This window comes from Tenrec ecaudatus, chromosome 2 (assembly GCF_050624435.1).
Source record: "Tenrec ecaudatus isolate mTenEca1 chromosome 2, mTenEca1.hap1, whole genome shotgun sequence".
NCBI lineage: Eukaryota > Metazoa > Chordata > Mammalia > Afrosoricida > Tenrecidae > Tenrec > Tenrec ecaudatus.
The window spans coordinates 223,886,293-223,913,306 of NC_134531.1; the positions used below are offsets into that span (position 1 = coordinate 223,886,293).

A 27,014-nucleotide genomic window follows, 5' to 3' on the forward strand; every position below is an offset into this window, starting at 1 on the left:
AAACGAAGAAACAGATGGACACATCCATCCGATGAAGTATCATGGAGTCATCAAAAAGGAAAAGCCGCCAGACACAAAAGACCAAGTAATGTATGGTGGTGTTTCTTCGAAACACGCAGAATAAGTGGAGAGGGAGCGGCGGAGGAGCTCCTGGTGGCGCGAAAGAGTCAGCGCATCCAATGGCTAACCAATATTGGGATTACTCAGAGGTATCCCGATGGTCTGCTCCCGGGACAGAGCAGCCCGGGGAACCCTGTGGAGCACAGCGCCACGCGGACTCACACTCACCTCCATGAATCAGAGTCAACTCACCCACAGCAGGTTTCACACACAGGAAAGGCAACAGTGACTGTGCGCTACTGTGGTTGTAGGAGGGTTTGTGGGGAGGGAGTATCATATTTCTTTGGCGGGTAAGAAAAATGTGCTCCAATTAGACCGTGGAAATGGTTGGCTGCACAATCTCTCAGATATACTAACATCCACCGGTAAATTTTATGGTATGTGGCTTATCTTTAAAAAAATCACACACACAAAGTGTGCATATGTCTTTATAGTGCTATACATACTTTATGCCTTGATCTTGCTCCTTCGAAGGCTAACCAATTAAACGCGGGCCTCAATTTCTTTCAACACCCCTGAGCTTTTTCTTGAGGATGATGCCAGGAAAGGAGAATCAGGCATTGGCTGGGGAAGCCCACCCTTTTGAGGAGGGGAAGAGGCATGCGTATGCGGTTGTTTTCTTCTTTTCCGGTGCATCTTTGACACCTATGGCAGCACTGCTGAGAATGTGCTTTCGTGCACTCTCCGCCTGGAGCACCTCACCAAGAGGAAGCTAGGTCTTTAAAAAAAAAAGGATTTTTTTAAGTTTCATTTTCACAATTATGGGCAAAGCTGGTTTGGTTCGTGGGAAATATCCCTTGCTTTTAAGGGTAAGTGAACAATTCATATAGTGATTCAATTCCCTGGGTTAACATAACTACAAGCACTTACAACATGGAAAGCCTGCAGCCCAGGAGGCATAGTGGCTACAACCTGGGCTGCTAGCCTCGAGGTCAGCAGTTCAAAACCAACGGCCAGTTCTGCAGGAGAAAGATCAGATTTTCTACTCCCATAAAGTGCTACAGTCTTGCTAGGAGTCGGTGGCCATGAGTTCGATTTATGCGTAAAGCACATAAAACGATCCCAAGAGGAGGACGATGAGCTGACAGTAGTTACATGGTGCTCACTATGTGCTAGACCATTTCCAAGCACCTCCCATATTGTTGAGGATCTAATGTATCCCTAAAATATGTACTGGAGCCCTAGCCCCTAAACCTGTGAATACAACCTAATCTAATAGAATGTAAGCACTTTCCACACTGCAGTACAATGTCACATCATCCAGTCATCAGTTCCAGGCATACCAGGACAAGGTGGAGCGCACAATGTGTGCACCCATGCATATACTGAGGAAGGCAGATGTTATCTTTGAGAAAGACAAGGGGGACTAACATGGAAGGAATAGATGTGGCTGTGAGTCTGATTTGGGCTTTTAGCCTCCAGAACTGTGAGCAAATAGATTCCCATTCTTCAAAGCAACCCACCTGTGGTGTTTGTATTACATCAGCCTTGGGTAACTAAGACACATATTTAAACTCATTTTTCCTAACTTATACCAATCACAAGATAAGGGTCATCAACATTCCAATTTCATAGATGAAAAGACTGAGGTTCAGAGAGGTGAAGTCACTCGCCCAAGGTCCCACAGCTCTTAAACAGCAAAGGCAGGATGCAACTCTAGGCAGTCCAGCTGCTGCCTCGCCTCTCGTAAGTCGAATGCTGGCATCAACCCACAAAACAAGTTCATGGAACAACAATGGGGCATTGTAAAAATAGTTGCAGTTATTCAGATGTGCTTGGAGCGTGTTGGAAAACAGGGCCATCTACTCAGCCCAGAGTCAGCTCTCACCAGTGTGGCCTGGCCCTTACCTGTGGACCACGCCAGCCCGGTGCAGATGCTCCACTGCAGAGATGAGCTGCCGGATGTATCTGCGGGCTTCTGCCTCCTCCAGCCGCTTCTTCTCGTAGATCTTGTGCATGAGGTTGCCGCCAGGGCACAGCTCCATGACCAGATAGTAGCTGTTTTCGGTCTCTAAGATATCGAGGAGCTGGGTGATATTGGGGTGACGGATCATCTGCTGGATCTGCCCCTCTCGCCGAAGGTTTTTGGTGACATAAGTGTCCTTTTTGGCTCTCTTCTTATCAATGACTTTTATAGCCACCTAAAGGAGAAGTCAAGAACAGGGTTATTTTTGGACCCTGCAGACAAAGGGCACTGCTTAACTGTCAACAAGCCCTCAGGAAAACACACAGTGACTACTTGGCCCTGGGAGGGGGGAGATCCTTAGTTAAATAACATCAGGTGAAACAAAGTTCCTGGTGGCACAAACAGTTAAAGCGGTCCGTTTCTAACCAAAATGTAATATAATCCATTCATCAGTTTCAGGAATACCAGTATAAGGCTGGATCTCACCTAGAGGCACCTCGGAAGAGAGGCCTGGCTATCTACTTCTGAACAACCAGTCCCTGGAAACCCTGCGGAACACAGTTGTTCTATTGTAACTCGCAGGGGTGCCGTGAGTCAGAATCCACCCAAAGGCAACTGGTTTGGGTTTGTTTTTTTTTAAGAGGAAGATATGGAGGGAGGGAGAGACAGAGAAGGAAAGGAGAGAGAATGAGGGGAGAGAAAGGAGGGAGGGAGGGAGGGAGACTATCAAAGAAAATAAACTCAAAATACTTCTTCTTAGGAGAAGGAATAAAATGCACCTAAGCAAACACGAATGGCTGTCTGGAAGGCTTAGCAAAGGTTTCATGCCAAGCAGGATTCTAGGGACAGCCGTGTGAAAACCAAGTTCTCCTGGAGCAAAGGCCTTGTCACCAGCCCCCTCCAGATCTGGTCCTGTCCACAGCCCCCCTCTGGTGAAGCAGCCAAATCTACGCCCATCTGCAGTTCCAGGGCTGGGGGGTTCAAAGTCCAAGGATGCAGCAGCTTTGCTGGTCTTCCTCTCAGTCCCTTTTCTGCACTAGACCAGGCCCCCTCTGGACCTGGAAGGTTTCCCTCTTTCCTTTGGTAAATGGTTGTGTTAGTTGCCATCAGTCAACTCCAATGCTCTGGATACTCCTGGCCCTCCTTCATGTGTTTGGTAGGATCTAGTCCATTGCTGTAGCCACGCGTGTTTCCGTGCCTTGAAAGCATCATGACACAGTAGTGAAGGTGCTTGGCTGCTAATTGAGGTCCAGGGGAGAAAGACGAGGCAGTCAGTTCTGTACAGAAAAGAGCCTTGGGGACCCTCAGAGGCCCTTCTACTCGTTCCTACCCCCTCATGGGATCACTACCAGTGGAAATCGACTCTGGCAATGGGTTTGGGGTTTGTTTGTCTTGAGTTTTCCCAACCAAGGACTCATCTTTCAGCACAATTTATATCAGATATCACTGTGAGTCACGGGTTTAATTGGCCACTTTTTGGAAGTAGATTGATCACCAGGCCTATCTTCCTAGGCTGTCTTAGGCGGAAAGCTCCCTGAAACCTGCCCACCAGGAGTGAGCCTGCTGGAACTTGAAATACATGGCTTCCGGCATCATAGCATAACAAACTGACAGATCAGTGGTGGACATACCTATGCTCCTGTCTGTGTCTGTGACTAAGGGGAGGGAGGGAAGCTGCAGAGTACAATGAAGTTATGTCTCTGCTTGACTGTATGGCCTTTTTTCTTCCCTAAATTACACCCTTTGGCAATGAAATTCTTAAGATACCAAGAATAAACAGTCTAAAAGCCCAACAGTAATATGATCTGCCCCTTTTAACAGAGCCCACAATTAAATTAGGCTAATTTATTTAGCGCTTCAATTGCATGTCGTATACTGAATAATGGCCACCCAAGATATCAAGTCCTAATCCCTGGAATTTATAAATGTGACCTTATTTGGCAAATGGTCTTTGTAGATGTGATTAAATGAAAATCTTGAGATGAGATGATTCTAAATTATGAGAAGGAGAAAGGATTGAGGGAAGCACACTGATTGAACTAAGTTAAACTTGAATTTCAAGTCCAAAAGATGCACTCTGCTCCCGGCTCTATTTCTCTTCTCCCAACCCAACTGGCTTGTTCAACTCTTTCATGTCTCACAATTGAGATTAACTCAAAAGACAGTCTAATCATGTAGATTTCTTTTTTAATCAAGTAGATTTCATCCAGCCTTATTAACATAACTTCCCCAAAGTCTGCCTCATTAACATCATACAGGTGAGGATTTTTACCCGTAGGATAATTACACCAGGTCGCAAAATGGAGGGTAATTACGCAATTCAGAGAGTCCTGGCCCAGTCAATTTGACACATATTTAGGGGAGACCTAATCCAATATAACAAGATTCCTCTCCATTTTCACACACCAGCTAACACCAGGTGTGTTCTTACTCATTCCCTTAACTCAGAAGCTCTGCATTGATGATAACAATAATAGAATGCTGCTGTGGATCCACAAAAACCACTTCACTCACTGGATTGACACGGTGTCTGAAACCACAGGCTCAGCCTTCGTCATGATGACGAGGCTGGGACAGGACCAGGCAGTGTTTTGTTTTATTGTTTCACTAGAGGTTGGAATCGACAGGTACCTAACAAAGAAAACAGAAATAAAAATCTACAACAACTGAAGTGGAATTGGTCAGCAATGACTGGCGAAGAATCTATTGGTTGAATTCCACCGTAGCTAGATGTGCCAGCAAAGAAGATCCATCCCACCCAGGGGGATAAGCCCAGTGCAGCCATGGAACTCTAGCTGAAAAGATAAGCTGCTTTCGTCTGAGAGTTGAAAGACACACTCTTTCCAAACAAAAACTGGAAGTGCTACCCAAGGCGGCTAGCACAGAAAGCCATGGAGAGGAGGCTGGGAGGCGAAGGAGAGGCACTGTGAGACCGGCGGGCAGAGCAGACTGCTCTTCAGGGAAGCAGAGTGAGCAAGGGACAAAGACGTGTGGTAGAAGGGGGCACTTTTTAAAAGCATGGTCTTGAAAGCCATTTGAGATGAAGGACGAGCAGTTCCACAGTAGAACCGGGGAGGTGAGGACCCCAATTTAAACCTTTAGCCTCAAAACCAAAAATCAAAAATCCTGTTACCGATGAACCTATGCCAAGTCACAGTGGCCCTACAGAACAAAGTACAGCTGCCCTGTAGATTTCCCAAGACTACAAGGAAGCAGGCTGCCTCAACTCTGACTTGTGGATTCGATCCTGGCCTGGCATTGGCAGCCATCTGCTTTAACCTCAATGCCAGGCTCCTACTTTTGGCCTCCATCACATAACCGCGAAGCCAGCAGGGCTCCCAAGCAATCACCCCAGGGCAGTGGTCCTCCACCTTCCTAATGCCGCAGTGACCCTTTCATACAGTTCCGCATGTGGGAGACCCCCAACCATAAAATTATTTTCGTTGCTACTTCATAGCTGTAATTTTGCTACTGTTATGATTTGGGCGACCCCTGTGAAGGGGTCGCGACCCACAGGTTGAGAACCACTGCCCAAGGGAGTTAAAACAATGTCTGCCTCAAGCCTGAGAGAGAAGAAAGAAAGGATGCTCAAGGTTGTCCTTCATGAGGGAGTCAGTTGCAGGGAAGAATACATGCCTGATGCCTCTATAGTGTGTGCGGTAGTTACACAATCTCATGTCAACTTGATAAATAAGAATAAAGGGGTGGACTCCAGCCTGCCAATCAGTTCGCAAGGAGAGCCTTGTGGAAGTGGCCTTCTCATGGGGATTCTGGGACTTCCTCTTTTCCTCCTTGGAGGCGGGACACACACCCTCTCTGCTACACAATTCTGTTGACAAGCCACATGGAGCCATGCTGAAGGCAGCCAGAGCCCTGGAGATGCATCCACCGCAATTGGAGCCACAGGACTTCCACTCACCGGCCTGTGATCTTCCAGCATTCTGCATCAGGGCATGCGCTGTGTGAGTCTAGAGAGGAATTTATGGACTAATATTGGACTAATGGGCTAATATCGGATTTATGGACTTGCTCTGGACTGTGCTGGGTTGTTTTCTTAATATGCAGTTGCTCTTTGATGTAAAATTATTTCCTTTCTATATAAGCCTCACTAGTCTACCCGGACTAACACGGTGTGCCAGGAGAGAACATTCATGGGGAAAGTCTTACTTAGGGAGAGGGGTGGGCAACAGCATAGAGACTCGCTTCCACAACCGGTTGGTAGCTACGATGATGGATGTAAAGCATGGAGCACACACACTGCTGCAGTTCCTGTCCCTACTGGGTCACTCTCACCTGTTGGATCATCTCAAGGGTGAAAAGCATTCAAGCTTGGTGCAGCTAATGGGGGAGGGGCAGGGGCGTGGTTGGCGGGGGAGGGAGGGAGTGCATTTCTTTTCCCCACAGCTTCTGCAGATGAAAAGAGAAGTCTGAGCCATCGCGTCAGGGTTTCAGACTCTGCAGGAGAGAGTTGCTTTCAAATCCCAAGGCAGTGAATTAATATCAGGCTAGTATCTCATCTTCTTTAAATATTGACTCAGTTGAGGCTGTCTACAATGGAACAGAGTTAACAGGATTTTAAAGGCATCCTTTCACCCGGGATCCCCTTCACTGCCTTTAAAACTCATTCCTCTGAGATACAACAAGGAGCACGGATGTATCCACACTCCAAAATAGAAAAAGCAGGTGTCAAGCAGGTCTTCCATGTGATGGGGGAAGAAGAAAAGGATATCCACTGATCAAAGAGGCTGCTCTTTATCATCATGACAATGTACCTACAAGTCTACGTTTACACATGATACAATGTATACTTTATTGTTGCAAGTAAAAAAAAGTTTTGTTGTTTTAATTCAGGTCAAGTGGATTTCAACTCACTGAGAGCCCAGGAGGGTGTGTCAAAGAAGAACTTAGATCCATGGGGTTTCCTTTTTTTTTTTTAATCGTTTTATTGGGGGCTCATACAACTCTTGTCACAATCCCTACATACATCAATTGTGTAAAGCACATTTGTACCCTCTTTGCCCTCATCATTCTCAAAACATTTGCTCTCCACTTAAGCCCCTGGCATCAGCTCATTTTTTCCACTCCCTCCCTGCTCCCCCCTCCTTCATGAGCCCTTGATAATTTACAAATTACTATTTTGTCATATCTTGCCCTGTCTAACATCTCCCTTCACCCACTTCTCCTTTGTCCGTTCCCCAGGGAGGTCACATGTAGATCCTTGTAATCAGTTCCCCCTTTCCAACCCACCCTCCTTCTACTTTCCCAGCATCACCACTCACACCCCTGGTCCTGAAGGGATCATCCGCCCTGGAGTCCCTGTGCTTCCAGTTCCTATCTGTACCAGTATACAGCCTCTGGTCCAGCCAAACTTGCAAGGCAAAATTGGGATCATGATGGGGGGGGGGGGGGGAGAAGGGAGGAAGCATTTAGGAACTAGAGGAAAGTTGTATTTTTCATCGTTGCTACATCATACCCTGACTGGCTCATCTCCTCCCCAAGACCCTTCTGTAAAGGGGTGTCCAGTGGCCTACAAATGGGCTTTGGGTCTCTACCCCGCACTCCCCGCCTCATTCACTATAAGATTTTTTTGTTCTCATGATACCTGATCCCTTCGACACCTTGTGATCGCACAGGTTGGTGTGCTTCTTCTATGTGAGCTTTGTTGCTTCTGAGCTAGATGGCTACTTGTTTACCTTCAAGCCTTTAAGACCCCAGACGCTATACCTTTTGATAGCTGTGCACCATCAGCTTTCTTCACCACATTTGCTTATGCACCCATTTGTCTTCAGCGATCTTATCATGGAGGTGAGCACACATGATATGATTTTTTGTTCTTTGATGCCTGGTAACTGATCCCTTCGGCACCCCATGATCACACAGGCTGGTGTGCTTCGTCCATGTGGGCTTTGTTGCTTCTGAGCTAGATGGTCGCTTGTTTACCTTCAAACCTTTAAGACCCCAGATCTGTATCTTTTGATAGCCAGACACCATCAGCTTTCTTCACCACATTTGCTTATTCACCTGCTTTGTCTTCACCGGTTGTGTCGGGAAGGTGAGCATCATAGAATGCCAATTTAATAGAAGAAAGTATTCTTGCATTGAGGGAGTATTTGAGTGGAGTCCTAAACTTATAAATATATGCACATAGATCTATTTTCCCATCCTCATATATAAATATATTTGCATATGTACATGTCTTTATATAGACCTCTATAAGTGCCCTTTGCCTCCCAGCTCTTTTCTCTATTTCCTTTGACATTCCCTGTTCCACTATCATGCTCAGTCCCCACCAGGGTTTCAGCAATTCCTCTTGGTTACATTACCCTTGATCAAGCTCTACCAGGCTTCCCACACCCTCCTCACCACTGATTTGGATCACTTGTTGTTCCCTTGTCCCTGGGTTGGATTTTCAATGACTGATATGGGGTAAGGAGACTGCCATGCTTTTCTTTCAAGGTGCCTCTGGGTGAACGTGAACTTTCCATCTTCCAGGTAGCAGCAGCCCTTAGCCATGGCACCTAGGGGCTCCTAACTCATTTACAGTCTCCCCTCAGTCAGTCCTCCAAACCCACTACCGTAGGGTTGATTCTAACTCACAGCAACCTAATTCCGGGTTCCAAAGTTGGAAATCTTTTCAAGAACCAATAGCCCCATCTCTCTCCCACAGGACCTTAATCTAAGTGTCCTTACAGCGTGATGTTCTACATAGCCAGACTGCACGGGGAATGAGAGCCTCGGGTTGACCAGTGTTCCTTTTTACATGGAAATTAGGCCCAAAAGATATTTTCTTTTCAGAAGGTGAGTTCTTATTAAATACTGTTTGCTAAACTCCCATGACTTCTCCCCCTCCAACAAAATGTGTTACTTATTCAGCACCTCAAATGTACCAGACCCTCTTAGCCAGACTCAGGTGAGAGAGTGTCCTAGGTCTCAGGTGTCCATGTGAAAGGGACAGAGCTATGTTGCCATCCTCACCACCTGTACATGGGAACGTGAACTTGCCTAGAAATGGAGTCTTTGTAGGTCTAACAGGTATAAGTGGGTCACATGAGGTCATGCTGGCACAGAGTGGGACCTTAGCCAGTGTCACTCACTGGTGCCCTTATAAGAGAAGGAGGAGAGTCACAGGGAAGGTCAGCAGACAACAGAGAAATGTCACCTCCCCTGGCCTGGCTAATTATACCTGTACTTACCTTCCTGATCCCCACCCCCCAGTCACAGCCCTCTTTCCAGTAACCACTCAATCCCAACTCATGGAAAGCCTGTTTGGGTAGGGGTAGAACGTGCACCACAGGGTGTTCGACGGCTAATCTTTTCAGCAATCAATCACCAGGCATTTCTTCTGAGGTGCCTCTGAGCGAAACCAAACCTTTTGGTTAGCAGCTGGGCATATTGGCTGTTTGTACCCAGGGACTCCATATAAAGTCCCCTTACCCTATTCTACACACCACCACCATCACCACCCCAGGCTCCCCGGGCTACAACAGGGCATTTCTTCTTCACGGAACAAACGTCCCATGCCTCCAGCACTGGTTCCCGGATACTGGGATTGATGGCCCTGTTGGATCTTTCTCATCTGTTTCCAGGCTCAGGCCTTTCCTAGGACATTCCCTAGCATGCCCAGCCCAGCTGTCGTTTCAAAGTGCACCTGGCCCAGCGTCAGCAGCCGAGAGGAATGTGACCTGAGGCGCTGTTCTAAAGACACAAAGGGACGCAGGCCTGAGGTAAGGAAAGAAGGAAGGAAGGGACGGGGCGGGGCAGAGGAAGCTATGTCCACTCCCCACTGATGGGTGTGCTTCGCACCCACCCTGGCCTGCAGCAGCCGTGTGTATGACTAAGGCTGAGCGCTAAGGTGAGAGGAGGGAGAAGAAGCAGGGGAAGAAAGGGTGAGTTGCCCTGGGTGAGTCTGGTTAGAGAGAGAAACATAAGACGCAGCCAAGTTGAAGACAGTAGACCATCTGCTCACTGTCCGGCCGCCTGCTGCAGGAAGCAGTTTCTCACTTGTTACGAGTCTGGCTGAGAGTTAGGGCACAGCCCATGGGGAGAAGCGGACTGGGAAGAAGTCGAGCGACCAGTGTTACAGCAGGTTGAAGGAACTTTCTGCTTCACCACCCACCGACATGTACCGCTCAATTCCCCAACCTGAGCGTCCAATGCTGGGCTGTGCCCCTGATACCAAGTGCACAGGATCCTTCCCAAATTCTCCGAGCCCTCGTGCCCTTCCCCAGAGCAGCTACCTGGGAGACAAGAAACACTGCCGGGCCGTGTGCCATCCCCACAATCTGTTTCACATCAGATCATTGGGATCCTTAGGGTTTTGTGGTTGTTGTTGTTATTTGAACAGTTTTATTGACATGTAATTCACATATCACACTATTCAATAGTTTGAGTATATTAAAGAGAATTATGCAATCATTACCACAATCAATATTAGAACATTTTCTTCTTTCTTCTACCCATCTCCCCTGCATAACCCCAAGAAACTAATAATCCAGTTACGGTCTCTATAGATTTACCTATCCTGGATCTCCTATAAAGAAAAACATACCAAACAAGGCAACAATAAAAACCCAACAACAACAAAACAAAAGGTAGAAAGACACCCAATGACAACAGAAAATAATAAAAGCTAGATTCAGTAACGTGGATCAAAGGGGAGAGCAGATGCTTTGGTGTTGAATTTTACCCTACCTACATCTGCACAAGTCCACTTCCCAAGGCACTCTGTCTGACAGGAAGGCCACTCACGTCCCTGGTCAATGGCCAGAGAGGAGTCAGTGGAGGGGCCATGCCAGTGGGGACCCTGCACATAGACTCGGGGCTTTCACTGTCATCCATAGCCTTCTTCAAACACAGCGCTCAGAAGTTAAGTTCTTCAATTCCCTCCTCCAGCCTTGGATTTTATTATTTACAATCCTTGGATCACACAGGCTCGTAAGCTTCACGCATATGGACTTAGCTGTCACCTCGCTTAGATGGTTGCTTGCTTCACAACAACCTTTAAGACTTCAGATGATATTTTTTTATAGCCCCGGCACCAACCCTTTGCTATAGCACCCATATCTTCAGTGATCTCTTCATGAGGGTGAGTATCAACCAGGGGTATGTCATAATCATGATGTCATAATGATTGAGTCATAATCCTTAGGGTTTATTGGCTAATTTTCGGAAAGAGACTGCCAGGCCTTTCTTGCTAGCCTCTTATTCTGGAAGCTCCATTGAAACCTGTCAAACAGGTGGCAACTACACATGAAAAACACACTGGCCGAAAATCAAATCAAGGTGCCCAACATGGAGAGTGAAAAACCTTATCATGGAACTACCACTGTATCTACTACTATCCCCGGTCTCTTCCCCGCACGCACCTCACCCGCAACCCAACCGAACCACTTATCTAAGAGGGGCATCAAAAGGTCCATGGTAAAATGGAATGAAAGATCACGGAAGCCTCTGGTACTAGTAGGCTGGCTGGATGAGCATGGAGAATCCTTCCAAGCCCACGTAAGCTCCAGGAGGGAGGAGACGTGACCTCCATGTCCAAACAAGCAGGGCCTGAAGGCGTGCTGCAGATGCTCAGGCGACTGAATCTGAGTGCCCTCAGATGAAGCCCGATGTCATTAGCCAGTCTAGACCCTTTGCGGCAGCTCTTCCTGGGCTGGCTTTGGAAACCGCCTTCTGAAAATAAAATCTGGGCGGTACCCTTGGATGAATGGAACTGAGCAGAAAGAGGTTCGAGGGGAAGCTGGGCAAATGAGGAAGGAAATGATAATGGGCTTTGGGCTGGGGGTTCCAGGTTCCTTTCTGCTCACACCGGAACTCATCCGGTGTCAAGGGGCGAAGATAGGCAGTGATTAGCACAACCCAGTGGGAAACTGAAAATAAATTGGTTTCACCCCTTCTTGCCAAGAAAGGATGGGTGTAAATGCCTCCCCGTGGAAGGTGCTCCTGGGTGACTGGTGCTCACTTACAGGGACAGAAAACCTCCTTCTCTGGGTCTGGAATGCATGGCGGTGCTGCTCCACTTCACAGAGAAATGACTGCCCGGCAAACACACACGGTGCAATCTTTTCCAGGGGCCCATTAATTGCTGCTATTTATGCAGCAGAGTAGGCAGCTCCTAACCCCTGGCTCCCTGCTGGCCACCTCCTGCTGCTGCACTGCTAAAATCCATCTCTTTTGTAATTGAGGGTAAAAAGTTTCCTTCTCCAGTTTAAACAACAGAGCTCATTAGGATTGACGTTGGTTGGCAGAGCCCGGGAGGGGCTAGGGAACAGCAGTCTCTAGTTTAGGGGAGAAAGTCAGGATGGGTTAAGTCTCCCTCACCCACCCAGGGCGCTGAGGCCACCTCCCTGGGATTCTCTGCACCTGATGCCAGCGCTGATTCAAGAAGCAGCTCACGTCCTGCCACCCTGGAAAAATCCTGCTGGAAACTGTCTCCTGGAAGCCACGGAAAATGCAAAACAGAGAAGCTGCTGATCACTGAGCTGCACAGAATTGGGGCAGGAGCGGGTTGTGGGATTGTTGGAATTCTAATCAGAGGCTTGTCTACTTTGTTAAAATACAGACTCTTCTTCCTTGCTTATCAAAATCTACTTATTATTCATATGGATAAAAGTAGTCCTGAAGTGATGCTAAATTCTTAGCACCCACAGAGACATCGAAATTCAGAAAGCTTAAAGGGAGGTTGTCATTGGCTGTGTGTGAGTTGGCCCCGTTACAGTGGTGAGCCCATGAGCTGATGCCCGGTCCTGCACCATTCCCATGCTGGGATGCAGATCACCATGACCCATAGGGTTTTTGTGGGTGATTTGGGGAAGTAGATTGCTAGACTTCTCTTCCTAGTCCCTGGTAATCTGGAAGCTCCACCAAAACCTGTTCAGGATCACTGGTACGCCCATGCCTCCCCGGACAGACAAGAGGTAGCTGTGTATGCAGTGCACACGGCCCAGGAATCAAACCCAGCTCCCGAGCAAGGAAGGTAAGACATCTACCAGTGATCCACCAATCCCTTGAGGTGATCTGAGACACAAATTAAAACAATATTAAAATCATTTCTCTTTGGTTTTGATACCGTCATAAAGGTCCAGCTCAGGAACAGGTCACTCATGTTTTCAGCTTAGAGTTCCTGGGGAATGCCACTGCGTGGCTGTTAAGCAAAAGGTTGGAAGGCACCTCATAAGAAAGGCCCGGCAATCTGCTTCCAACAAATCAGCCACTAGAAATACAACGGAATACAGTTCTACCCTGATCCACGTGGGCTCACAATGAGTCATCGTTTTGTTTTGTGACTATATCTAAGTCACCTTGGTAATCCCCATCAATGCTTGATCCCTGGAGTATAATCAATAAACATATCCAGGAAAACACTGAGCACCCAATTGTCTGAAACACTCAATTCTGATTCACGAGATGACAACCAATCGAAACAGAAGTGTGTTGGACAGAACTATTGAGTGGAATGAATGCTCATGTTTCCCAGGCTCGTGAACGTGTCAAATACTTCCTGGGCTAGAGCTTGGTAAAGAAAAACTGTATGTGATTAGCTCTTTGAAAGACATATATATTAAGAAAGGTATCCCTAAACAAAAGCATGCAAAAGACAAGGTTATATATTAACCTGATGTTGATCAGTTGACCAAACTGTTGGGACCAAAGACTCACAGGAACCTCCTTGTATTTCGCCCAGGGGCCCAGCTTCAGGGTTTGTTCTGTGCCATCAAGTTGATTGCGGCTCCTGGCAACGCCCTGTGGCAGAGTGGAACCACTCCGCTTATCTTGGCTGTGCTTCTTGATGGGAGCAGATTGCCAGGCCTTCCTCCCGCAGTGCTGCAGGGGAATTCGAACTGCCAACCTTGCAGTATATGGTCCAGTGCTTGCGTCACACCACCAAGGTCAGCACTTGACAAAATCCTAAAGAATGAGTTAATGACTGAAGAAGCATTCCACCTTCTTGTAGGCAAAGTATGTCTGAAGTTATGCATCACCCAAATTTGTAGTGAGAACGAAATCATGCCTTTTTTCAAACCAAGGTCAGAGGGCCAGTACCGAGCGACCCTGGGCAAGAAACATACGGTAATTTTAACAAGCCTCTTAGTGTTCGTCAGCATACTGGGGGGCTTAATGGTGGCCAAGATAAATCACATAAAGTCCTTGGCTCCTCTGTAACAACCCATTAAAAGGAGTTAACGTGAACAAGCAGGACTGACAACACGAGGAACTGTGAGACACCTCTTGACACGGACGGACTTGGAGTACATCATGCTGGGTGAAAACAGCCCATCACAAAAGGACAAACATTGCGTGAGACCCTGTTATTATTGATTTTTTAAACCAAGAAAAGGCTTTCACACCAAAAGAAACAAACGTTGATGGTTAAGAGCGGGTGGAAAATGGCCAGGAGGGAAAGGGAAGCAATAACTAGAGGATTAGCCAGGAGTTGGTTTGAGTGAAGGGGAAAATTATACTCAATAGCAAGGAAATGGGGAGTGGGTAGGGGATGATGGAAACAGGGCAACCCATGGGGAGACTTGATAAGTTGTTGAATACAGCAATGGTCTAATCTGTAAATCCTCAATTAATTCAAAATAAAAAACGTGAAAGTAAGGATGGGGAAAGGATACCACCCTTAACACAGCGTTTCGGGTTTAAAACCATACAGTATTCCCTCTTGCTTCACATGCAGGTTCCATGGGAACACAATGAAGTGTTCTGGAGTTCCCACTCTTCTCAAGGATATCCATAGTTTGTTATGATCCACACAGTTAAATGGCTTTACACAGCTAACAAAATACCAGTCAGCCACCCTCTTAATGAAGGGTTGTGGGGAGGAGATGAGCTAGTCAGAGTGCAGGGTAGCAACAATGAAACGTATAACTTTCCTCTAGTTCTTAAACGCTTCCTCCCCACCACTATCATGATCCCAATTCTACCTTACAAATCTGGCTAGACCAGAGGATGTACATTGGTACATATAGCAACTGGAAACACAGGGAATCCAGGGCAGATGACTCCTTCAGAACCAGTGGTGAGAATGGCGATGCCTGGAGGGTGGAGGAAAATGTGGGGTAGAAAGGGGGAACTGATTACAGGAACCTATGTATAGCCTCCTCCCTGGGGGAGGGACAGCAGAGAAGAGGGTGGGGGGAGACGTCGGACAGTGTAACATATGACAAAATAATAATTTATGAATGATGAAGACTTCATGAGGTAGGGGGCAGTAGGGAGGGAGGGGGAAAATGAGCAGCTGATATTAAGGGCTGAGGTAGAAAGCAAATGTTTTGAGCATGATGATGGCAACAAATGTACAAATGTGCTTGACACGATGGATGGATGGATGGATGGATGGATGGATGGATGGATGGAAAGTGATAAGAATTGTACGAGCCCCCAATAAAATGATTTAAAAAAACCAAACACCAGTCAGCAACAACAAGAACAGCACCAGAGTGGGATAAGGATATGAACATCCATATGCAGTTGGCACTTCAGGAAAGGAAGAAAGGCAGACCTGCTGGGGCATCACAGAGCAAGGACACACCCACTCAACAGAGACTGAAGAGGGAGAGGAGAGATGGCTCCAATAAGGTAAACTGAAATAACAGTGTCTCACTTCCCTAGAGGTGTAGTGGTTATGAGTTGGGCTGCCAACCACAAGGTCAGCAGTTCAAAACCACCAGCCGCTCCTTAGAAGAAAGGTGGGGCTTTCTACTCCCATAGAGTCACAATCTTGGAAACCCACAGGGGCAGTTCTATCTTATCCTGTAGGATCAATATGAGTCAGAATCGATTCAATGGCATGAGTGAGTTTACTTCTCTAGTGCTCTCTAACTGAAGAAGCCCCAGAGGCAGAGTGGGTTATGAGTTGAGCTAATAGAAAGGCCATCAGTTCAAACTCCATGGGTGAAAGATGAGGCTTTCAACTCCAAAAAGATGTTAAAACCTCAGTGGCAGTTCTACTCTGCTCCATGAGTCGGAATTGACTCAAGACAGTGAGTTTGGCTACTACCAAAATGGATGTGGCTTTACAACAAGCCGGTTTTCTCGCAGATTAGTAAACTGGGAGTCTGAGTTCAAAGCACTTGCTCTAGGGAAAGGCGTTCGCTCTGCCAGCTCCGGAAGGAGGTCCCTCAACTCTCTAGCTGCGCTTCCTTGGGCCCTTGGCCGTCTTCACGTGGAGCGGCATCCATCACCCCATCTGCACTTCCTTGCTTCGTGCCTTACCTGCTCCTTCTGTCTCTCAAATGTGAGTGGCTCACAACACACCCTTCCTGGCAGGGCCTCAGTCACACCAACAAAGAAAATCTTCACCCCACAGGGGTGTAAGACCAAACACCAAACCCACTGCCATCAAGCCCATTCCAATGCATCACTCAGTGCCATCGAGTCAACGCTGACTCATATGCGTCCGGTGACTTGAATCAGCCTGCCCCTGTGGGCTTCCAAGATGGCAACTTTTGGGGAGAGCAGACAGCCTCATTCACCCGGGGAGTGGTTGGTGGGTTTGAACTGCCGACCTTGCAGTTAGCAGCCCAACACTTACCCAATAGCGTCCAATGGTATAGGGGTTAGGATTTACAAAACATATTCAATCCATAAAAGATTTCGCCCATGTTACATTAAGCATAGAGCTCTTTATCATCCTGTCTCCCAGCCCCTGAGGCTGGGGTGGCCAACCACACGAGGTCCCCCAATAAATGGCTGCAGATGGCTTCCCACGCCCCGTGAACTCAGGGCTTCCTTCCTGCCACTTAAATCACCCATTAAATGTCAGACCTAGCCCCTGTGCCTGTGTCCATAAGGAAGGGAAAGAGCCAGGCCTTTCCCCCATTCTGCTGATTTATACACGTCCATTAGTGGTGTCAGTGTGCAGGAAGGCAGATTTGCGCTCCTGCGATGACACCATAAATCCTCCTGGCCTCCCACCAGCTGGGAATGCCGAATACTCGGCTTCCACTGACAGCAGGCAACGGCTCTCGGAAAGAGCACAGAATTCTCCAGCAGGTAACAAGGAAACTTGGAAGGAGGTAGAATGTGCACACATGCATGTGAGTGCAGGTGGGGACCATGGGGAATGCCTGGTGAGGCGGTAAGGCTTGAATAGGGTCTCTGTTTTAATGCCGGTTGTTTTCTAAATCTTTTTCATTGGCAGGTGTAACACGTCCCAGGAAAGCCTCTCACAAGTTCTGCAGTTGTCAGGTGCCGTCAAGTCAGTTGCAACTCATTGCGACTCCATGTCCAGCGACACAAAACACCGCCGGATCCTGTGCCACCTGCACAGAGCATCCTATTTGAGGTGACCGTTGCTGCTCCTGTGTCACTCTCCCTTGTCCAGAGTCTCCCTCGTTCTGGCTGCCCGCTAATGTACCAAGGACGAGGTCCTTTTCCGGGGACTGGTTTCTCTTGATCTCACATCCAAAGAACATACGGCGACATCTCGCCGTGCTTGCTTCCAAGTTGCATTCTGGCCTTCCTTCTCCCAAGACGGATGTTCTCCTGGCAGTCCACGGGACATTCCCCATTCCTCACCAGGACCAGAATTCAAATGCACCATTCCTCTTGGGTCTTCCTTTATCGCAAGTTTTAGCAATGAGAAAGGCAGCAACTCTCAAAGAAGGGAGACCCACAAGCACTCCTGAGAGGAAGCAAGGTCCTTGAGCAAACCCAACTCTCAACAGCCCCAAACGTCTAAGTAAGCACGCTTATCTACGCTCCTCTTCCTCTCCAACACACCGTGTTCCGTTTCCTAATTCCAACATGCAGCCAATTCCAGTTATCCACGGGAATGATATTCTGGAAGGCCTCCACCAGCAATGACTTCACGAGGGTAGAATCACTGCAAGGTAAAATGCAGGGCTGGGCTCCTGAGAGCCTCTGCTCACGATGCTTTTGCCAAACCATCAATACATAGAGAAGTCCTGGTGGCATCATGGGTTAAGCGTGGGGCTGCTAATGGGAGGGTCAGCAGTTCAAAACTACCCAGCCATTCCATGGAAGGAAGAAGCGGGCTTGTGCTCCCGAAAAGATTTACAGTCTCAGAACCCCACAGAGGGTCACGTCTACTCTGTCCTATAAGGGTCTAAATTGATGCAATGGCAGTGCGTTTGTTTGTTTCTGTTTTTAAAAAACCCACCTCGTTTGATACCTACTGCGATTCATTCACACTAAGTTTTCGGTCAGCAGCACTGTTCATTCATGCCTCACCTAAGATCTGTACTTTCTCCAAAAGGCGTGGGTGCGCTAGTCAGCCCTTCAATTTGGGGGCCATTTCAAACCATGAATCACCCACACGAATCACATGACACCACCGTGGAAGGGACACTTGTTTACATGAATGAACAAAGGGACACGAGCTGGTTTCCCTGGGAGCGCTGGGAACAACATCACCCTGCTCAACCTCAGGCTGAAACAAGCACGTTGGGAGGCTGAAACACATCCCTGCTCCGAGCATGTCTGTGAGTGACTGAAACTGCCACACTTCCTGCGTTGAGGACTACAAGGAAGGCTAGCAACAAACAGTTAATGAGCAAATACTGGCTGAAAGGTTGGCGGTTCAAACCTCTCCAGAGGTGCTTCCGAAGGCAGGTCTGGCAATCTGCTTCCAAAAGATCACAACCTTTAAAACCGCGCGGGGCCATTCTACCTGGCATGCATGGGAATGGATGCAGAGGCAACTCACAACAATAACAACATGAAAAGCCGCAAATACAGGATCTGCAAATCACGGGCTCAGCTATGTTTATTATTGTAAGTTACTAACTTTTCTGCAAATATGCCTTTCTTTCTGCATCTTGATTTTTGGGACATTTACTTCCTGCTTAGCTCTGAAAATAAGGAGTGGATGGATGACCCATCGGGCAGATCAGTAGTTTGGACGCAAAAAGAGGGTGTTTCCACTGTGTCCGACAGTGGCTGTGAGTCCAAAGTGCCTGGAAGGCAGTGGAGAGTCTCTCAAAAGGAAACTGTTGTCTCTTCATTTGTTGTTACTTGACTTACCTTGTTTTCAGTTGCTTTGGGTGATGTGTATGGTTTTAACCTATATAAAATATGCTTTCTACTCTTAACCATTTGGCCAACCATTATGAGCAAAGAGTAAGCGGAAACTGAAGCACCTCTCAAGGGTAGACCAAAAACATTTCTTGAGGCAAATTCATAGCAGAAATCGGCCTGGATTTCAGCACCTGAACATAACGTTAGCCAGTGCCTTGTAGTGACCAGCCGTGGCTTGCACAACGGACAGAAAGCTGGAATTAACTGTGTGGCTTACAGGAAAGTGAGGGCTCCCTCTGGTTCTAGGGAGTCTCAGAACTGTTGGTTTGTCCTGCATGGAGACGGTCTCTCAGTAACCACATCTGTCAGAGGGGAAATTGTCTTTATTGGTAAGCTACACTTATGGGTCAAAAAACTCAAACCCCTCACCATTGATGAGGGAGAGAGAGAAAGTGAAATTAAACCAATCTTTTTAACTTTCCACAAGTTTTATTCTCATAGGTTTTACTTCAGTGGTTCTCAACCTGTGGGCTGTGACCCCTTTGGGGAGTCAAACGACTCTTTAACAGGGGTCCCCCAATTCATAACAGTAGCAAATTACAGTGATGAAGTAGCAATGAAAATAATGTTATGGTGGGGGGCGGGGTCACCACCACATGAGGAACTGTATGAAAGGGCGGTGGCATAAGGAAGGTTGAGGACCACTCGCTGTCATACTTCTTTGGTAGAACAACTCAGACAGGCTTGGCATGAAAAACACATGCACATTTCAGTTGACAGGTAACAATATCAGGCATCAAAGAGAACCAGAAGGCAAGTATGTTTCCAGAAGGCACGAAGCGGTGTGGCGTCAAATGTGCTGGTTCTGCATTTTCAAGTTAGAGAGGTGCACTTACATCGTCTTCTCAGCCAGGGTTTCATCGGAATTAGTTTGGATTTCATTCAAATGCATAGAGAGAACGTAAAACCAAAACCAAACAGACAAACTCGCTCACCGAGTAGAGTGCATCTCTGAGTGGCCCTGTGGGGCAGAGTAGAACTGTACCCAGGGCTTTCCGCGACTGTAACTCTTTACAGGAGCAAAAGCAGACTTGCCCCTGCAGAGTGGCCGGTGATTTCAAACTGCTGACCTAGTGGCTAGCAGCTGACTCAGAACTACTCTGCCACCGGGGCTCCCAGGTGGACCTCAGAAAGTCCATTTTTCAATAAATTCCGAGATGCCCCTGGGTGGTACAGTTCATTGCTTAGCTGCCACCAAAAGGTCGGCATCTGCCCGTAAAGAGCCTGGCGATCAATCTACCTCCAAACCTGCAAACACCGAAAGGCCCAGGAAGCAAAGTCTCCGAAACAGCGCAGGACCTGATCAAAGGCAACTGGAACCAATCATTTTGAACCAGTATTATTCATCCCATTAGATACAATCTGGGTCCATTTTAGCAGATTAGCTCGAAACATGCCTTTGCGTTTCTCCAAAATACTCTGGCGCTCGTCCTGTAAAAATGCATTTTTCTCAGTAAAACTCCCTCTCAAAATGTGACCATTTAAGGAAGGATTGGGGTTTTCATTAATGGGAGGAGGGTCAGTTGTGTTTCTTCGGATTTTGTGATTTTTGAAGGGGGCACACGGATGCATTGTGGCGACTCCAGGGCTCAGGTGAAGCCACTCCGCTTCTATCCAGGACACAAATGTTCAGAATCCTTTTCAAATGAAAAACAAAGCAAAGCTTCTGATTCACCACTGAGTCGACTACCTCGCTGCAAAGGCAGGTTATTTTGTTTATTTTTTAGCAAGTTCATCTGTTAGACCAAGAATTACATTTTTCTACTCAGCAGTATTTTCTGCTATTTCAATAGCCCTACAGAAGTTAACTAGTAAGGCGATATTAAAATATTCCCATGCAGCAACATGACTATTCAATAAAAAAAGTCCAATAAAAGATCGTTTCATGAGCGTATAGACTTCAAAGGGATATTGCCCATTTAAAAGAATATAATCACTACCTAGAAAAGCAGATCTTAAACGCTGGGATATCTTTATGTTACTTTGGTGGAGGCGTAAGTGTGACTGCAATTGTTAGTCTCACTTTATGATTTTCTAGCCTATTGCACTCCATTCTGTGAAGTTGGGCCAAGTTCCAGTCTTCCATCACGTGCAACACAATTCATGGAGCTCGGTTACACCAAACTCGAGCTGGCAAGATTTTAGGGGTGTCTTTCATGAGGTGTTGCTCCTGAAACAAGATTTACAGGTTGCAAACCCTACTTTTCCCCCCGAACAAAAAGAAAAGGAGAAGAAAAAAAGAATTCAGTCCTTTGATGATTACCCGCTTTTTAAAATGGATTTGTCATGTTACTCTCATGATGCAGGACACAATTTTATCATTGTACGAAGAAAAAGTTGTTGTTCCTGCTGGTGCTATTAGGTGCTGTCTCGCTGGGTCCGGCTTCTAGCAACTCTTGGACCACAGAACAAAACATGGCCTGGTCCTGGGCCGTCCTCACAAGGGTTTCATTTGGGCCCATTGTTGCAGCCATTGTGTCGATCCATCTCATCAAGGGTCTTCCTCTTACTTGCTGCCCTTCTACTTTACCCAGCTCGATGGCCTTTTTCAGAGATGGAACTCTGCTGATAACATGAGACTCCCTACACTTCAAACTGTGGGTTACTGTCTCAGAAACCCACGGGGGCAGTTCCACCTGATAGGAGCGCTATGGGTCAGAATAGATTCAATGACAGTAAGTTGGCCTTAAAGAAAATATGAGTAACAATCTCATGCTGTGAGGCCTTGTGATGAGGTAACAAAAGGACTGGGTCTCCAAGGCTTTGAAGGATAACACACACACATCCATGTATGTGTGTGGATGAACAGATAGATAGGCAGATGGTGGATACAGAGATAGATAAAAGTAGGCAAGTCTCTGAGTAACTAAAGCTTTGTAAATATTCAAACTGGCTGGGGGAATCCACTTACTGGTCTAAATTGTCTAATTTGGCTGCCTATAAGAATAAAATTGATGAGCTATTTAGACAATTACCATTTTGTTGTTAACTGCATGGTGTGAAAGCAAATCAAATGGCACATGTGTGGGCAGAGCCATGGAGACAAAAATCTAACCACAAGTAATCCTGTTAGGAGCGCCTGGCAAGCCAGACTCCGAGAAACATTTCCCATGCACGGTCTCAGGCAACTCTCCCAGGTCTTTGTGGGAAATGCCCGCTGTGGTTGACCTTCTTCACAGATGAGAACTCTGATGGACACTAAGAAACACTCCCAAAGGTCGCCCAGCTGGGACACGGCACAGCCTGCTTGAGACTCTCACCCAACAGCCTGTCTGCTCCTGGGGAGCCAGAGGGGCGGTACGATCGGGAGCCAGTCCAGCCTGCAGGCTACTCGCTCATATCCAAAGCTCACACATGGAACTCGCTGCCTTCAAGAAAATAAAGCAACGTGACTCACTATCCACCGTGGGCATTTGCAGATCACCCCCAGACCTCTCCATCTGCCCCCTGCCTAGGGAGACAGACAGACAGCCTGCAGAACTGTGATACATACTTTGGGGGAGACACAATTTAATCTGTAACCGATGTAACCCTGAGCAGAGGTAAGAGAAACTGGGTCGGGCTGGGAGCATCAGGACAGGTACACCAATAGAACAAGGCCACAGGAGGCACCAGCACTGACCTAAGGTACCAAACAAGTCCACTCACAGGGCACTCAGGGCACAGAGAACTCCTCTCGGCTGGGCCAGTTGAGTAAGAAAAACCCACAGCATGTGGACTGAGGATGGAAGTTGGAATTTACTCTTCAGGTAATAGGAAACCAATCAGGACTTGGGGGGGGGGGGTGATTAGAGTTAGTTCGAAGACATTTAGAGTTGAGTGTGGTGGTGAGGAAGTGGGACAGGGCTTGGATAACGCAGAGCAAACTAGAATGATGGGAGTGGGGTGGTTCGCTGGTAGAATTCTGGCCTCACACACGAAACCTGGACTGATGCCTGGGTGATACAGCACCTCATGGGAGGCCACCACTTGTACGTCAGTTGAGGAGTATTTGTAGCTGTGAGGCTGAGCAGGTTTCAGTGGCGCTTTGACAAAGATGGACTAAGAAGAAAGGCCTGGCAATCTACTTCCAAAAAATCAGTCCATGAAAACCCTGTAGATCACAACCCTTCAATGCAAAACCTCTCCTGGGGGTGGCAGGAACACCAGGCAGTGTTCTGTTCCATTGCTTATGGGGTTCACCACAGAGGGGCGGGGGTCCTGACTCAATAAGCTAATAATGACAAGAGCAAAACCAGACTGCGGCAAAGGGACCGGTCAATCCAAACCCACAGCCACTGAGTCAATTCCAACTTACAGTGGCCCTAGAGGACGGTACAGAATTGCCCTTTGGGGTTTCTGAGGCCTCGTCTTCTTTTGTTGCACCGTTGGTGGACTCGAATTGCTAACCTTGCAGTTAACCACCTAACATCTGAGCTACCCCACCACCAGGGCTCCTGGCCGGGAAATAAAGACAACTCACCGCCACCGGTGAGGCTGACTCCCGGCGACCCTTTAAGACAGCGCAGAACTGCTCCTACCTGTGGGTTTCTGAAACTGGTGGTTTCGAACTGCTGGCCTTGCGGATCACAGCCCAAGGCATAAGCACTATGCCACCCAGCCTCCTTCAACCGGTAACTAGAGACAACAGTCAAGCAAAGCACAGACTTCTATGAAGTGAAAACGAGGCTTCAAGCAAATACATCCACATGCATCACTGCATATGTGCCAAAGGCAGAAGTGTCTGTCAACTTTGGAATGAACAAAAAAAATGTGTGAAGTCCATACAATGTGTATAAAGCTCAAAATCACGTTAAGCCAAGAAAGCCAGACAAAACAGCGCATACTGTCTGACTCCTTTTATATGACATATCCAGAATAGCTTAGGTCTGTAGAGGCAAAAAGCAGGTTTCCTGGGGCGAGGGTGAGTGGGGGTGGGAGCTAGGGAGAGGGAGCAGGCAATGACTGCTTACAGATTCAGGTTTCATTTGGGGCGATGGAAACGGTTCCAAATCAAGTAGTGGTGGTTGGTGCACAGCATTAAAAACAAACAAACAAACTAACTAAAATAAACCCTAACTCACTGGCATCCAGTTGATGCCGACTCACAGCGACCTCATAGGGCACAGTACAACTTGTCTGTGAGACTGTAAACTGGTTACAGGAGTAGAAAGCCCTGTCTTTCTCCCTGCACAACACTGTGACGATATCTAATGTCAATGAATTAATTGGTCACTTTTAAAAGGCTGATGGTGGTATCGCTTCTCGGCATTTTGGCTAAGATCGAGTGTAGTAAAAAGGCTGATGGCGTTATGTGAGTTTCACCTCACAGAAGCTGCAGACCAGCAGCAGGGGCTGGGGCAGACAGAAGCGTTTTCGATGGTGCCCAGATTCAGAACGGGGTGGCAGGGAATGGCGAGCCCCGCAGTGGAGTCAGGAGGTAGAGGGTTAGCGGCTGAGCCAATGCCTTCTGTGAGGAAGGCGAAATCACGAGATGCCAGTAAAGGTAGCTCGGCAAGAAATCGAAGCCGCCTTGACTTCTAGAACAATCGGCTCCGCCGCCCCTAGTGCAGAGCCAGCTCTTCCTTCTCTGTGCCCATATTCTATCAAGACGAGAGGAAGAAGACGGGTCATGAGGATGGGCGTTAGAGCTGCTTCCACGACCACGCACATTATACATGTTTGTAACCGTGAGCCACAAAGAGACTTACAGTCACAAATGGTACTAGCAACTCTTTAGGGGTGTTGATCTGATGCTCTGCGGCTATTAAGCTTCGCTTTCCCACGGTCACAACCCACAGACACTGCCTGTCTCGCCAACTTCTCAAATTCACTGCACCAGAGAGGCCCAGCCTGACAGTCATCATCTCCCCCCTTCAAGCTTCCAGAAACGTCTACCCCAGTCCCGCCGTCCCACCCCACTTCACTGCCCTGCACCGCACTGCGCCCCACAACAAAGCTCCACACGGGATCGCCCCTCTGGATAGAAAGACGGAGAAACAAGAGAGGGAGCTTGAGGGTCTGGGGGGAAAGTGAGCTTATGAAACGCAGGTTCGATACAGCTAGTTTTGCCTTAGTGAAAACCATGAGACATAACGCAGGTTCGAAACATAACCACGGAATGCAAAATCATTTTTGCCGAACGGGGATTCACTGCAGGGGCCTGCATTCTTCACTTGGGGGCTTGGAGCCCAAGTCTGTGAGTCCCCGGTCTGAGGACGGCAGTAGGAACACCTGCCAGGGCACAGCATACCTCTACCAGAGCTGGTCCCCTGGTTGCTCTCCCTCACTGACCGCCAGTGCACGAAGCACATCTGCGATGGGTCCAGGTGTATGCCCCAGGCTGACGTCCTGGCCTCTGCATCTGTGACTTCATTTGAAACCCAGAGTCTCTGCAGATGTGGCCAAGTGAAGATGAGGTGATGGGGGCGGGCCCGGACCAAACAGCAGGATGCCTGGTGTCCTTCTAAGAACATACACACAGGGAGAACTGGCAGAGACTGGAGTGCTCTGAGGAAGGGCTGGGGTACCGGGAGAGACCAAGAAAGTGTTTTCACTGAGAGACCTCAGCAAGTACCTAGCTCTGATAGCCCAGGTTTGGGCTTGGAGGAGCGTAGAACAAAACTGTTCTGCAGTGCTGCTTTGGGCCTGCGCCCGCAGTCACTCTTTAGCAAGAGCCCTGGTGGTGGAGTCAGTTGGGTTTCGCGGCGTTGGGCTGCTATCATCAGTTTGAAATCACTAGCTGCTCCACAGGACAGAGATGAGGCTTTCGATTCCCGTAATGAGTTACAGTCTCAGAAACCCACAAAGGCAGTCCTCCTCTGTCCTATAGAGTCCCTATGAGTCAGAATCATTAGATGGCAGAGAGTTTGGTTTGGTTTCGGTGGCACCGGTTAACCCAAGGTTGGTGGTTCAAACCCCCCCAGCCAGTCGCTATCAGTTGGAAGCGGGTGGGTGGCTTCAGGTTTGGGGTGGTCATTCTTCATGGTGATCGGCATCCTGGGAGAGTGGACAAAGTAGCTGGATGGAAAATGTGTCCGTACTTTCCACCCAAAGTCCAGGAAACACCAGAGACTGAGCAGAGCAAGCTATTAGCCTAAACCATCACGTACTTCATCATCCCTTTGAACTAGGAGGGCTAGTAAATGAGACAACATAAAATTAAGAAAACAATCAGAGGATGGCAATATACCTACAGTAATGTTTTTCAGTATGAACATGGACAAAAATACATATAATAATAGCCTTTTGGCTTCACACAGATCGTATGTGCTCACCCAGAAAAATCAACTTCACTGCTTTCTAGTGGATTCCGATTCACAGCGACAGAGTAGAACTGCCTCCATGAGATTCTGAGACTAGAACTCTTTAAGGGAGTAGAAAGTCTCATCTTTCTCCAGTGGAGCTGCTGGTGGTTTCAAACTACTGTCCTATGAATTACCAACCCAACATGTCACCACTATAGCTGAGGCTCCTGATACATTATTCACAAGCTACATGTAAATATCCTGTCAACAAATCAAGTGCAGGTATCTTTGAGGAGCACCATAATGACTTATTATTTCTACGTTGTGTCCCTTCATGGGGATTCGATGGTGATAGTCTTGCCTCCCATTTGGGAGATATGGGTTCAATTCCCAGCCAATGCACCTCGTGTGCAGCCACCAAAACTATCTGTCAGAGGAGGCTTGTGTGTTGCTGTGGTGCTCACCAGCTTCAGCAGAGCTTCCAGATGAACACAACTAGAAAGAAAGACCTGGTGATCTACCACTGAAAAATCAGCCACTGAAAACCCTACGGAGCACATGTCTGCCACGGCACATGTGGGGTTGACTGAACAGCGCTTGGTTCAGTTTTTGACTGAGACAGCACTTGATAGGGTCAGCGAGACCCCGAGTGCATGCTGGGCCCCCACAGGAGGATGTTCAAGAGGATAGCACACCGATAACCACCAAGCAGCACA

The 27,014-nt window shown here is 47.7% G+C and overlaps 1 protein-coding gene across 3 annotated transcripts in view; it reads right to left on the minus strand.

The window, feature by feature from the left end:
• HUNK (hormonally up-regulated Neu-associated kinase) overlaps window positions 1-27,014 on the minus strand; it is a 135,324-nt gene that overhangs the window by 85,411 nt on the left and 22,899 nt on the right. For all 3 annotated transcript variants that reach the window (XM_075542374.1, XM_075542375.1, XM_075542376.1), the window contains exon 2: window positions 1,969-2,261. In XM_075542374.1, coding sequence (XP_075398489.1) covers window positions 1,969-2,261 — 293 coding nt within the window. The remainder of the gene's footprint in view (window positions 1-1,968; window positions 2,262-27,014) is intronic.